This window comes from Petaurus breviceps, unplaced genomic scaffold (assembly GCF_028583685.1).
Source record: "Petaurus breviceps papuanus isolate PSGF00001 unplaced genomic scaffold, PetGlider_PUasm1.0 90784, whole genome shotgun sequence".
Taxonomy (NCBI): domain Eukaryota; kingdom Metazoa; phylum Chordata; class Mammalia; order Diprotodontia; family Petauridae; genus Petaurus; species Petaurus breviceps.
The window spans coordinates 7,920,806-7,936,465 of record NW_027187345.1 but is presented as its reverse complement, the minus strand read 5'-3'; the positions used below and the strand labels follow the sequence as shown (position 1 = coordinate 7,936,465).

At 36.2% G+C, this 15,660-nt stretch overlaps 1 protein-coding gene across 6 annotated transcripts in view; it reads left to right on the top strand.

The window, feature by feature from the left end:
• Nucleotides 1–15,660, top strand: part of PLEKHG1 (pleckstrin homology and RhoGEF domain containing G1) — a 280,152-nt gene that overhangs the window by 217,792 nt on the left and 46,700 nt on the right. For all 6 annotated transcript variants that reach the window (XM_069069687.1, XM_069069688.1, XM_069069689.1 and 3 more), the window contains one exon: nt 3,476–3,576. In XM_069069687.1, the coding sequence (XP_068925788.1) occupies nt 3,476–3,576 (101 nt within the window). The remainder of the gene's footprint in view (nt 1–3,475; nt 3,577–15,660) is intronic.

Below are 15,660 nucleotides of genomic sequence, written 5' to 3'. Positions count from 1 at the left end.
GACCACAAGGACTGACAAGCAAACGAAATCAATAAGCAACATGACTTTGAGCCAATAAATTTCCCTGGTTTCTGTACTGTCATTATGCATATAGCCTGGACTGTTATCTGGAAGCTAAAACCTTTCATTATGGTTTCAGATGATTACAACTGTTAATATAGTGTGTTCTGTAGTAGTTTTCAGTAACTGATTTAGGACTAAAGTATCATATTTAAAAGACTTAATTAGGATTGGTGAGGGGAGCAAGTTGTGACCATACAACTTTGATCTGCTTTCAGCAGTTGGCTTACATAAAGTTGGATTCCTAACACTCTATGTTCTGAACAATTTCAGAAAATAAGCATCCTTTTAATACAGTTTCTCTATACTATAGGCTTTGGTGTTTTGAAGTCTTTTCAGTTGGAGGTGGGCCATGATTTGTTGGAGGGGAGCCATGGTTCTTTGTCCCTAGCCCTATTTGAAATTCTTAGTACTCTTTAACTCAATCCTTTCCTCACATGAGGAATTTAGTATCTGGTTCCTGCAAATCTAGCAAACCTTGAAGTTCAAGTGAGGAGGGAGGATTCGTTTTCTATTCTATAGCATTCTGCAGCTGTTCTGGGACCCAGGCAGTGGAATTCAATATAACTAGATCAGAGGTTCTTAACCTGGGGTCTGTGGGCTTTTTTTAATATATTTTTTAGTATCTACATTTCAGTATAATTGGTTTTCTTTGTAATCCTATGTATTATCATTTTGTGCATCTAAAAACTTTATTCAAAGAAGGGAGACCATAATCATCCACAAAGTGACTAAGGGGTTCATACTCCCCCAAAAGAGCCTCTGAACTAGACCTTGTTGTTCCTTGTCTTCTGTCTTGTCATGTTTGTACTGGACCTATTTCGCTAAAGGCATTTTTTATTTAATTTTGGGGAGTCATAAAAAAAGTCAGACTTGAAAGAAAGTAGAGAGATTGGTAAATCTAAACTTTCATCTTATATTAATCAGCAGACCAATGAAATCTTTAGCAGACCTGAACTTTCTGTCCTAATCCTGCTAACAGCTAGTCCAAATATCAACTCCACCATAATCTTGGAAAGCACCCTGAGTTGGGATAGCTATGAAATATCTGAAAAACAATTAAGGCAAATATCTGAAAAACAATTAAGGCCCTTTGGTAAAGTTAGCTAAGTTGACCAGTTAAAAAATAAAATTTGAAGATTCCAAATGATAAAATTTGAAGATTCCAAATGATATCATAGAGTTATTAGATTATGCAACTTTTTCCTTCTGAGATTACTTCCCATTCATACAGTCTATGTCTTGTGTGCATGTTGTCTCCCCTATTAGAATGGGAGCTCCTTGAGGGCTGCGAATCTGTCTTCATCTTTCTTTACCTCCACAAAGCTTAGCACAGTGCCTAGCACAGAGTAAGTGCTCAGCAAATACTTACTGATGGTAATGATGATGATGATGATGATTGGTGGTGGTGATGACATTGATATGTATATGTCATCCTATAAACTGTTACTAAATTCATTGAAATAAGATGCCATTAAGTTAAAATTTAATCGTTTGCTTAAGCACAAGTGTTCTACCTTACCAATTTGCCATTCAGCAAAAGAAGATACTTGGAAGTATGTTAAAATTTCATTTATCTTGTGTTTTCCAACAGACCAACATCAGTTAATACTTGTGGTTATTAACACAGACTCAAAGCCTTCAAATGATGGTACCTTTCACAGGATAACTACAGGAAACTCCAATTCATAAATTTGTTTATGGTTCTTCCCAGAAATATGAGGGCAAGCACAATAATTCTACCATCTGTGGTATAGATTTTTCTCTTTCACTTTGAGGTTCCACTCTTTCACACACATCCCCTTACTTAGTCTTTGCTTTTGAGTTCAATTTTATTCAGCTTTGGTAATTAATGTCCACTACTCAAATAAATACAAACCCAAAGGAAAGTCAGATGAGGTCCTGTTCTTGCTGGGCTCCTTGACCCTGGAGTTTGTAGCAATTTACTCTGTTGCCTTCACAAACTCCTGAGGCTGTTGACTTCCTTTGGGTGGTTTCTGAGATATAAACAAAATGTCCGAAGGCTGAGAAGCCCCAGGACCTTGTTCTCATTATTCATTATGCAAACATTGCTCAATAGCCATGTGTGCTTCTTGAGGCTGCTTTGGGATGGTAGGAAAGAAGAGCTAGCTTTCCTTTTTGTAGAGAAAGCTTTGGTTCTCATTGAAGTCTCTGGGTAGGATTGCTCTCCAACTCCATGATTTCCAAGCAGGTGTTCTTTTTGGCAAAGAAGCTAAGAAAAGTCACTCTTATTTGAGGAGTTCATCAGAAATTGAGATAATGAGTGTTGATTACAGAAGGGTATAAGAAACAATTGTGTGATGCACTTAAGTTTCAATTTTCCCTTAACTGGAGCATCAGAAATTGTGTTTGCTATCAGACTTTGGAATGCAGTTATGGTGTAAAGATTTTCATGCTCTAGTTGACATTTCATGGGGTTACTTCCTCAAAGTGAGGGGCCATGGAATGTTATGTTGCCCTTGGTTGAATGCCATACTACATTGTTCAGCTCAGGGTAGGGGGTTTTATTTATTTTTCATTTTACGTTATTTCAGCTGTTTTCACTTTTTCCTTTATTTTTTTCCTGCCTCCTGCAGAGTTCTTTTGCAAACATTACTGGAGGACATTTCATTATGAGCTCTCTTGACTAGTACTCTCAGACACAGGTCTTAGGGGAACAGTTTTCCTCCATCTCAGCAGAGAGTCTCTAAGTTCAGACAGATAAAATTCAACCCACTATGAATCAAAACCCCACTTGAAATCCAGGTTTTGTACAAGAAACTTCTATTATATCAGAGGGGAAAAAATCTTTTAAGTTGACTGACTCACGTTCCATTAAATGTTATATACCTATAATCAAAATTAACAGCTAAAGTATATCATGCTGAGGCATATCACTTAACAAAACATGTTGTCTATTTATAAATTAATGTTTGACTGAAGGACTTTTGAGGATTTTATTTATTGAAGATTAGTTTTAAAACAAATTGATTTTTAACTGTTGCAAAATTACATTTGGGAACACCATTAAGTTTTTCTCTCGTATCAATCATTCAAAGAAATAATATTTTGTTATGGAAAAAATTTGACTTTATCAGTTAATTAATTGTGGCTATTAATCACAATGTGAATGAAGTCTATATACAGTTTTCTGCAGGTGGATATATAAACATATATCATGTTGTCTCCATGTTACTGTTCAATTTATCTCTTGTTTTCTTGAGGTCAGGGAACAGGCAAGTATTGTTATCTTTAATAAAAGAATGTTTGCTCGCAACAGAATTACTACAGGCATTATTGAAATGACAATTTGAAACTGATATGAAGGATTCATTTTACATAATTAAAGATACCTCTATTACTGATATTGAAAAGGACAGGAGTTTTTAAGGCATCCCTCTCATTGATTTCACAGGATTATCTTGATTGTATCAAAGACCAATCCAAACTTTCTCTGGGGGCTGAAGAAAGATCTGCCCTTTTTGGAAACATACAAGACATCTACCACTTCAACAGGTAAGATAATACTGAAATATGGACAACATGAAAACGACCAGATTATTAGTTTCTAAGATTCATGTGGCCTAACTTCTTAAGGGATATAACACATGAAAACTGACCATCTGTAGTCCTCCACTTTTCAGAAGATTACCATTCTTTGAAAACTTAAATCTGGGTAAGTACTTATATAGTTTCCTAAGTACATTATTGATTCTCCATCAAACCTCTTTTATCCTGCAATCACTGGAGAGATGATCTAATTATAGGTTCACAGAATGATCAGGGTTGTTTTCCTTCCATAGCAAAAAATGTACAGGTCCAAAGTTATGAGTTTATGGGTTTTCTCAAATACTTTTTTGGTTTCTCTTACAGTACCTATTACAAATTCCTGAGCCCAAGGGTACTTGAAACATATTTCATTAGTTGATTAAAATAATTAAATCTGATTACAAAGAATTTTTGTACCTTAACTCCCCTCAGTATTTGGAGAAAAATTATATCTCTTAGGTACAAATAGTCCAACATCACATTCCTGACTGCAATAACCATTCATTAGTTGTCAACTATATGCTGAGTATAGTGTTAGATACTGGTGATCCAAAGGCCAAACCAAAACTGTCTTTATACATTTTACATTCTGCTGGGGAGAAATAATGTATTTAGAAATAAGTAAAGAATATATATATATGTGTGTGTGTGTGTGTGTGTGTGTGTGTATGTGTATGAATATTGAGGAGACCAGAGAGAACTAATAACTCAAAGATTTTTTAAAAGGCCTTATGTAGGAGTTGGCATTTAAGTGAAACCCTGAAGCTACAGATTCTAAAAGGTAGAGACGAAGATGTACCGTCCAGGCCACAGGGACAAGGATGCAAAAGGCATCAAGATGGGAAGTTGAATCTGGTTTAAAGGGAACAGCAAGTAGAGAATTTTGGCTGGAAATATGGCTGGTGCCAAATTACTAAGGGCTTTAAATGCCAAAAGGAGAATTTCTATTTTATAATCAATCAGGAGTCAAAGGAGCTTCTTGAACAAGAGAATGACTTGGTTAGACGTGAACTTTAGGAATATCATTTTGCCACCTTTGTGGAGAATGGATTCTAGGGAGGGAAATTGGAGGCAGAGAGACCTGTTCCAATAGTCTGGGTGAGAGATAATGATGACTGGCACTATGGTGGTTGTGATAGTGGAGAATAAATGGAAAGGTGCAGGAAATGCTGTAGAGTTTAAAAATTAGTGAAACTTGGCATCTGATTTGTTGTATGGGGGAGAGAGAATAAAGAACTGCAGATGACACCAAGGTTGAGAACTTGGATATCTGTAAGAACAGTAGTGGCCTATACAGAAATAGGAAAAATAGAATGAGAGATGGGTTTTATGAGAAGGAGAATAAGTTCTGTTTTTGACATGTTGAGTTTGAAATATCTGTAACAAAAATATCTAGCGGGTAGTTGGTGATGCAGAAGCAGAGCTCAGGAGAGAGGATATAGAGATGTAAGCATTAACTACCACAAAATGAATTTTGAGGCAACCTGTTCCCTAAGAGGATAGAAGTATAGGGAGAAGAACTGAACCTGTGATTTCACTGGAGGAGCTCCTGGAAATCATCTTGACCAATGCAGATAGGCACCTTTTCTACAACTTAGATTATTATAGAGCTTCAGAGGTTAAATGCATTTTCTAGAGTCACAGAACCTGTAAATATCATGAAAAGACCTTGAAACCAGGTTTTCTTAGTGTTAAGACCATCTCTTTTCATTTTGCCACATTGCCCTTATCCACTGAGAGAACAGGGGGGGGGGGGGAAAGCAGACTGAGGAGCCTTGGCATTATATTATAATTGAGTTGGATTCCTTTGTAGTTTAATGTTCTTTAGCCTTTAAAAAAAGAAGTATTATTATGGTGCCATATATGAAATGAAACAGGATTACAATATGTAAGGAGTAAAAGGGGAAAAGCAAACAGTAAATACAAAAGGTAAAGGGTTTTATATTTTATATAGGATTTACATATACATAATATTTATTACATATATTATTATATAATTATATTATTTATTATATTATAATTGTTATCTATAAACATATTATATAATAGCATACATTATATATTATGTATATTTTATATAGGGTTTATATATAATATTTGTTATATATTATATTAGTTATTATATTATAATTATGCTATATATAAATATATTATATAATTATATTAATATTACATAATAGTACATATATATTATGTATATTTTAATATAGGGTTTATATATAACATTTACTATATATTATTATATAATTTTATTATATATTTATAGTATATATTATGTATATTTTATATAGGGTTTATATACAATATTTATTGCACATTATTATATAATTATATTATTTATTATATTATAATTGTCATATATAAATATATTATACATTTATATTTAATAATAGTATATTATATATTATGTATATTTTTATATATAGGGTTTATATATAATATAAAGGGTTTATATTTTATAATCTTTTAGTAATATGTCAGTGTTAAACATATTTAATTCAAGTTCCTAGACAGGGCTAGGGGTCTCTAGCTTTTGATCTTTTGTGAAAGCAGAGTTGTGTCCACTTCACTTTCAGAGTTACTGATAACCATCTAAAATGGCTTTATTTTTCTCTATCTTCGAAGATTGTATAATTTATTCCAGGGCTATTTTTCACCCTTGCTGAAAAATGAACATCAGTGTAGAGAAGGTAGAGCAAATTCATCCCAACTCAGTAAACATGTATTAATCCCTCCCTGTGTGCAGAACGTTTTTTGAGGGATTGACGACAAAGAGATAGGAGTTCTAGACTCCATGGTACTTATAGTAAATTAAGGACTTAAGACACATGCAGTGACCTATAATCATAGGATTATAAATAATAAAAATAGCTGGCATTTATAAAGTGCTTTGCATACACTGTCTCATTTACTCTGTACAACAAACCTTTTGGTTATGTGATATTGTTATTCCATAGATAGAGTTCATCAGAGAAGTACAGAAAGTCCTCCGAGGGGCATGTTCTTCTTCATGCAAATAAGAATAAAATTTAGTTTTGTTGCCAAGAAAAATTTTACATTCCTGAATTGTCTGTTAATTTATAAGGTCATTTTTTTTTTTTACAATCAGGACTAAAATGAACCTGCAATCAGGGTTTAATGAGTAAAATTGAGGACACATTATGGTGAGGTATCCATGTGGTTACATAATTTTGCATGTTTGTATGCACTCATACATAATGCTGTCTCATTTTGAAGAATTTGTTTAATTTAGTCTCAAGTTCTGGTCATCATTTTCAAGAGTATTGTTCTAGTATTTCAATGTGAGTGGAAGAGGTTTTTTTGTCCGTGTTATTTTGAATTGCAAACTTCATTTCTGTGGCCTTAAATCTTATTTCTTTAATCCTTATCAAAACATTTCAAGCACTCAAATATCTTCTTTTAGGTGATAACATTGCCCAGAAAATGTGGGACTTTTTGTTGTTGTTGTTGTTGTTGTTACACACAAAATAAGGTTGTGAATACTATCTTCCATGGCAATTGTAAGGTCTTGATTTGTATTTCTTAAATCAGTAATTTTAATGAACATTATTACAGGGTGTCCCAAAAGCTTTAGTACAGTTTTAAGCTACCAGTACAACTGCATTAAGACTTTTGGGACACTTGGCATAAAGCAAAACTGTGGGCCTGCATATGTTACCACTTCTAGTTTGTTTGCAAGATTTTCCACATATCTAAGGTGAGACTTGAAATCTTATAATTAAACCAGCCAAAAGGCAATGCTGTTTTTTTCCTCTCTGGATGCTTTAGCTGACTTTTTTGAAGTAATATTTCATGAATTCTTCTGTCAAAGATGATAGAATATGCCTAATATGTGAGTATGTACAGCTACGTATTTACAATCACATGCTCACATATATGTAGCAGCCTTAATTGAAAAAGGCAAACTTTAGCATGCATATGTGCATGTTTTGCATATATTTCTGTGTGTACGTATATGTATATACATGTATATGTGTGTATATAGTTGCTTCTCGTACAGTAATCAGCAAAACAGCCTAGAAGTCCAAGTCTATATAAATTCCTTAATGTCTAGAAAATTGACATTGTCAAAGGAATCCACTTATTCCCCTCTGTTCTGGGAAGCAAAGGGGAAGAAATGCCAAATGTCTTGTATAACATCCCCTCCTTAAAATAGGATTTATCTAAATGTTGATTTGAATGTATCTGTAATAAGGCCTCAGTGCATCAACCTCATCATCTATATGGACATCCCTAGAAAGTATACTGTCAAGGTAAGTGAGCTTATCCACAGCATTCAAAATTTTCTCCATTTTCTGTAACTGATGGTTCCATGTCTGGATAATGTGATGCTGGCTGTTTTCTTGGTGTTAATTGTTAGGCCAAAATTAGCACAAGTGGCAATCGATCCATACTTTCTTGCATCTTAACCTAACCTCAAAGACTGTGTTGAGTGCACAGTCATCTACAAACAAAAAGTACTACATCAACTCTTCTTCTACTTTAATCTTTTTTTTTGTTTGTTTTGGGGTTGTTGTTTTTTTGCTTTTTGGAGGGGGGAAAGTATGGCAATTGGTGTTACTTGCCTAAGGTCACATGGCTAGTTTTTGTGTTAAGTATCTGAGGCCAGTGTGACCTCTGGTCCTCCTGACTCCAGGGCCGGTGCTCTATTCACTGTGCCACCTGGCCACCCTGTTCCACTTTAGTCTTGATCTGTAGCCTTTTCAAATTAAATAATTTACCATCAGTATAGTAGTTGACCTTGCTTTTGTCCTCATTGAAGGCATCTGACAACATCACTGAAAAGATCATGGGAGAATGCACACACTTGTTACACATAGATGGTGAGGTTCGTGTACAATTGCCAGAACTAGTTTAGCCTTTGGGAGACTCAGAACAAATGTGAGGGAGGGAAGAGGTATTGGGCTGCCTGCCAAACTGAAGGTCTGCAGAGCCATTGCACTGACTTCATTGTTGTATGCCTGTGAAACTTGAACAGTCTACCCACTGGTATGGTACCCATGCCAGAAAATGGAACGGCTTCCATTTGAATTGTCTTAGGAAGACTCTTAAGATCACCTGGTGAGATAAGGTACTGGACGCTGAGGTCCTTTCTTGACTTGAACTGCCAAACATTCAGAATCTACCCCAGAAAAGCACAACTCTGATGGGCTGGCCATGTTGTTCAAATGCCAAACGTATGCTTGCCTAAAAGACTTATATGGAGAATTCACACAGAGCAAGTGCTCACGTGTGGTCAGAAGAAGCAGTGCAAGGACACTCTCAAGGTCTCCCTGAAGAACTTTGGTATCAGTTGTGAGAAATGAGAGACACTGGACAGAATCATCCAACATGGTGTGCCCACATTAAAGAAGGTGCTGTGCTCTATGAACAAAGCAGAATTGCAGTAGCTCAAAAGAAATGTGAGATGTGCAAGTTTAGAGACATATCCCCCCAAAATGGTATATTAACTATATTGAGGGCTGTGTTAAAGCCTTCCAAGCTCATGCTGGTATGATCAGTCACAGCCAGATACACTGCATCATGATGTCATTTTAGTGCTCTTAGAGACAAAGGACAAACAACAATAATAAGGTCTCAGATAATAATGATCACTCCTCTGTATTTCATCTCTCTTTATACCTTTTAGTACTTAATTTCCTTCATATGTCACAGAAAGTTAGAGTAGGAAGAGAATACAAAGACCACCTAATCCAACATGTAGCTGACTGAAGTAGAATCCCATCTATAACGTGCCTGACAAGTGGCCATCTTGGCTCACAGACCTCCAGGGAGGGAGGTTTCTCGAGGCAGTCCCTTACTCATTTGGATTGTTCTCATTGTTAAGAAACTTTCCTTCTACTTAGAGTAGAAAACTTCCTCTTACCAATGGTTCTTTCTCTTTTTTCTTTTTCTAAAAAAGTCACAGCAAAATTTCTTCATTCTTTCTGTTCTTTTAAAATCAGAATTTTTTTTTCCAAATTGAGAATACTTCAGATGATTATTTCTCATCCAAATAGGCTAAAGTTTATTGCTTCTAAAAACAAAATTAATTTAGGGCCATCGTCTTTCCTGCCTGTTCCATGTTATGAGAGGTGAGGCAGAGGCCAGATAAAATTATATAGTCTGTTCTCCATCAGTAAGAATCGGCTGCTAATATTTTCTTGCATTTTTTAGTACATTTTGGCATCATCAAGTGTCTGTAATTCCCAGACAATAGTAGACATAGTCCTCCCTCATCCTTGTCCCTCCCCTTTCCCAGAAAGTAGCTTTCCTGGTCTGAGCTAATGTAGCTAGGAAATTCAAGGGGAATTTGGTGCTGTTTATAGCTCATTACATTTTATATTCCCATGGGCACATGGATCCCTTGCAGATGCTCCAAGTTCAGGTGCCAAATAACCCAGTTAGGAGGGTGGAGAAGGGAAGTGTTATATGGAGCCAATTTCAGATTTGAATGGGAGTGGCTCCCTTTCGGGATCTCATTCATAGTGAAGGACTGAAATCCTCAAGGCCATGGTATAATTTTTGTTTTACATTTACATCAGTGATCCAGGGACAATTTGATGGATCTGTCACTGTATAAGAGGAAGCATTTTTGTATTGCACATACACACATGAACATACACTCACATACACACACACTGGAGAATGCATTGAACTTCTCACCCCACCCCCTTAGCTCTACTAAAAAAAGAAAAAAACTGATTGATTGGCAGGGTAAAGGAGAAATTATTCCAACCCTGAAGCCAGGAAAACTGTAATATTGTTACTGTCTTGAGAAGGAAATATAATCTGTGACCTGAGTTTTCCCTTTGTCTTGCTTTTATAATTTTGAAATAATATGTTTCTATATATATTCCTTAATCCACCCATTTGGCTCTTTGAAGGCAGAGACAGTTTCTAGTACTGATTCAGTTCATCCATATAGCAAAGACACTTCTGAACTCTTGGGTAATCAAAGCAGGATGAGCAGGGCAGATGCTTGAGAGGGCAAGCACTTAGAGCTTGGCCAGATGCCAAGGCCAACCACTGCATCCCATGTTATAGCCAGTCGTCTTGATTTTTTCCTACCACTAGATTTAGATGATGCTGGAAGAGAGAATGAGGTTGATGTCTTTGGGTGATTCTGCCTCACTTAAATCCAATTCACACACAAGTCAAGACATCATCCATCATCCACTATTTTACCCCAGCATTATGATGTCATTGGTCTTTTTTCGAAAACAAAGGACGAACAGCTAAGATACTGACTGCTTAGCTGAAAATTGGTGGGTAAAAGGCAGAGGTGAGGTGATCCTGAAGTTTGAGATTCTCCAGGATTGGGGGTAAGGATGTAGTGAGGGGGAGATTCTCTCCGATGTTTTCAGTTTCATAGCAGCAGAGAAGACATTCTGGTTGGGTGGGATGGGTTTATCAGAGTTCACAAACTCCACACTTCCAGGGTTATTCATCTAATGGGCAGCAAAGAAGTCCTCACTCCCTTCTTTGAAGTTTAAGATGTGACTCCCACCTCTTCCTCTTTTCTCTTGCTTGGGGTGTTCTTTCTCTCTTGTCCCCATTCTCTCTCCTTCTTTCCTTCCTTTTAGCCTTAATGCATATTCGTATGTACCTAGTCCATGGATCTGTGTCTCAGTCCCTTCCAAGCGTCTTCTTTATTCTTCCATACAGACTGAATGATTAAAGGGCAACCCCTCCCTGTCTCCTATCCTTATTGCTTTATATTGATTACTTTCCTTCCTTGGATAGCTTGTTGGTATTTTGTGTTTAGCAATAAAATGCCTTGTGTCTTAGGGGAAAAGAAAGCAAAAGGGTATGGGGGAAGAAGTGGTAGGAATAGAAAAATAGCCCTCAGCTTCAAACCTGGGTTCAAATTCTATCTCAGGAACATATTAGCTCTGTGACCATGAACAATTCATTTACTATCTCAAAGCCTCAGTTTCCTTAGCTATAGAATAGGAATATTTGCACCTCCTGAGATTGTTGGGAGGAAAATTCTTTGCAAACTACCAACTGCTATGTGAAGAGGAGTTGTGATTGACTATGGTGACAGTGATGTTGGTGATGATGATGATAAATAGCTAACATTTATATAGCATTTACTATATTCCAGACACTGTGCTAAGCACTTTACAATCATTATGTCATTTGATCAACAATAGGTGGGTGCTATTACTATACCCACTTGGTAGATGAGGAAAATGAGGCAAACAGGTTAAATGACTTACCCAGGGTCAATACAGCTAGTAAATGTCTGAGGTAGGATTTGAAATCAAGTCATTCTGACTCCAAATCTGGCATTCTATCCACTGTGCCACCAAACTAGAATACTTATTTTATTTTTTCATCATCGTTCTCTCTTCCTGCTGACCTTCTATTAAATCTGTTGGACCCAGTGGTCCAATTGCTGTCACCCACTCTTTTAATTTTGGTTGCCTTTAGTGATATGGATTGGGCAAGCATGTATAGGATGGGGAATGATATAGAAAAGTTCATTTTTACCATTCCATCTAGGCTTGTTAACAAAATAGCTAAAAAAGAGTTGGCAATATTAAGTCACAGAAATGTAAAACAGAGAATGAAATGGTAATAAGCATGAAAAAGTACTAGTGAATGCAAGAACACAGATGCTGGCTTGAATGCAAAAGCATATTCATTTATACCTAGGGTGAATGAATAAGAAATAGTGAATCAGTCAACAGTTATTTTTTGAGTACCTACTATGTGTAAGATACCCTGACAAATGAATACAAAAAATTATAAGAAATGGACTTTGTGGTCAAGGAGCAAGCAGTCTCATTGAAGAGATAAAAGATATACATATTAAAAGAAAACTAATAATTCAGGACACCAATTAAATACTAAACGGATTGTGTAGACCAATAGTCTCTCAGCATTTTAGAAATATCATCATCCAGAAAGACTGATTCAGCCTTGACACTCATGCCTAAGCAGTTCCCTCTACCCCTTTGATTGGAAGGTGATGCCATAAACTCCAAAACCTCCATTTTGGGGGTGGGGGGGAGGGGAGGCTGCAGGCCAGCCATTTCATTCCATTCATGTGGATTTCTCCATCATAACACTGCAATGGATATCTTCTTTTCCTTCCTCCCTCTAGGCTTCTTTTTGTGTGTTATCTTCACCCATTAGATTGTAAACTCCTTAAGGGCAGGGATATCTTTCTTTTTCATATTTGTATCCCTCAGACTTAGCACAGTGCCCACATAGTAAGAACTTAATAAATGTTTATTGACTGACCAATCATACAGTGCCTTAGTAAAAAGAAATTTGAACAGCACTCCAAAATGTGTGTATATATAATGTTTATTTATAAATTACATGCATGTGCTGCTATATTGATATATCATGTACATTATAAAATTGCAGAAATTAAAAGATGAAATAAAGACAAAATATTTTCAAGTCATTTTTATTTTGTCATACAAAAATACTTTTTGCTCTCATAATTTTTGAAAATCTTGTTTTGATATTTTCTGACACCACAATTCTAAGGTCTGGTTTTAAGTTTTATTTATTGTGATGCTTTGTTTTTATAGTTGTAGCTGAAAAAAACTACCTCACAAAGATACATCAATTCCAAAGGAAGATGTGCATTAATTGCTGCAATGACTGTGATGGTACACATTTTTCAATCTCATCTACCAATTATGCCCAGGCTTTTGTTGAAATCAAGCCAGTATATTTCCATCTTCCCTGATGTCAATTCATTTGTTCAAGTAAATTAATTGGAAGATGTTATGTTTTTATATTTTTAGTAAATGGGCTCGCAACCTATTAAAGCTTTTCATTTTGAAGCGCTTTTTTAACCTACTAGAAAATTCCATTTCCAAATTTAAGTATATATATATATGGCAGTTTTGACAAGTCATTAGATCATATATCTAGGGAGCACCTTAGAAATCATCTAGTCTAATCCCTTAGTTTTATAAAGACTGAAGAAACTGAGGACCAGAGAAGTTAAATGACTTGCCCATGGTAACATGACATGTTGCTTTTGGCAACAGAAGCTTATTTCCTAAATGTCTTATTAACTATGTTGGCTTCCTACTAGCACTAGTTAATTTCTCAAATGACAATAGATGCCTAAGATGAAGTTCATTGTTACTGATAGGGGATGTAAATTCACATTTCATATGATCTTGATCATTTCAAATTTGGGAAGTAGAAGGTTTACTTACCAGTTGTGATGAGATTGTAAGTATTTTTACCTAACTACATGGCTGATAAGGAACCTCTCCTAGAAGTCTCCTCTCTGCCATTCTCTTGTTGGCTTTTGTTTTTATTATTTATTATCATCTTCAATCTAGAGTTTCTTTGCAGGTATTTTTTAAACCAATTTAACCAAATTAACCTGGTAAGCACTGACCTACACATTGAAAATATAAAGGTAAAACGTCTCTTCCCTTAAAAAGCTCAAATTCTAGTGGGGAAGACAACTGGTGAATAACTTCTGTACATGCAAGATACATACAAAGTTATTAGAAACAGAGGGATGGCATGGGGGGTGAGGGATGGAAGGCAGAGAATGACCTGGAATAGCCTCTTGAAGAAAGGAGAATTTTAGCTGAGAGAAACAAGGAGGCTGTGAGGAAGAAGGAGAACAGATTCCAGGTATGGAGCTGACCAAAGACAAGGGGTCCAGAGATAGAGTGTTCTTTGTGCATAACAGCAAGTAATGTAGCTGGACTATAGAGTTTATACAAAGACTGCTGGAAATATAGGAAGAACACAGGTTGGGAAATGCTAAATAGAGGATCTTATCATTTGTTTTTGAAGGTAATAAAGAGCCACTGGAGCTTAGTAGGTGTATCGTGACCATAAGGAAAATCAATTTGGAAGCTGATTCAAGCATGGGTTAGAATAGGGAGAGACTTGAGGCAGGAAGAGTAATTAAAAACTTAAAAAAAAATCTAGGGGTGGCTAGGGGGTACAGTGAATAAAGCACTGGCCCTGGGGTCAGGAGGACCTGAGTTCAAATTCAGCATCAGATACTTAACACTTACTAGCTGTGTGACCTTGGGCAAGTCACTTAACCCCAGTTGCCCTCCCCTTCCCCCTCCAAAAAAGCAAAACAATAATAATAATCCAGGTAAGAAGTAATGATGACCTGCATTAGAGTGAGGGCTATGTTAGTAGAGAGAAGGGAATGTATAGGAGAATGATGTGAAATTAGAAATGACAATGGGATGAAAGTGAGTGAAGAAAAGTGAGGAGTTGGAGATGATAATGAAGTTATATGCTTGGATGCCTAGAAGGATTTTGGTACCCTTGATAGTAATAGGAAAGTTAAGAAGAGAGAAGAATGGGAGAGTGGGGGAAGATAATGTCAGTCCATGAGTCAACAAGTATTAAGTGTTTACTATGGGCTGCAGATACAAAGGAAGGCAAAAATATGTTCCCTTCCCTCAGTGATCTCACATTTTAATGGGTGAAACAATGTGCCAGCAACTGTGGGCAGGGTAAATTAGAGGTAACTTCTGAAGGATGGCAAGGCGGGAAGGAGGATTAGGGAAGGCTTCTTGCAGAAGGTTGGATTTGAGCTGAGAAGGCAGGAGACAGAGGCAAGGCAGAAGGGGATTCCTGACATGAGGACAGCCAATAAAAAGGTACAAGCTGTGAGGTGGAATTTAAAGGAAGAGCAAGGAGGCTGGTGTTTTGAGATCATGATGTTTGCTAAGGGGTAGAATGCACTGAGTTTGAGATGCCTTGAAGACATCCAAGATGTGCAAATGAGAGTTGGTGATGTGGAACATGATGGAGTCAGGAAAGAAGAACACGTGAAAATAGTATTTGACCTCAAATCTTCTGTCTTTAAGACCAATACCCTTTTTGTTATGCTGGATAAGGAAGAATTATTTTCTTTTTTAAAATATGCTTCATGAAAATTGGTGAGAATCATTTATCATTTGCTGAGTGATAGAATGAAAAAATCTGCCATTACCTGCTTTTTGTGATTTTTTAGTATAAATCTGATTTTTGTTATGGTATTTAAAGTGGCTATCCTATTTTTCCAAAAAAAAAAAAAAATAAAGC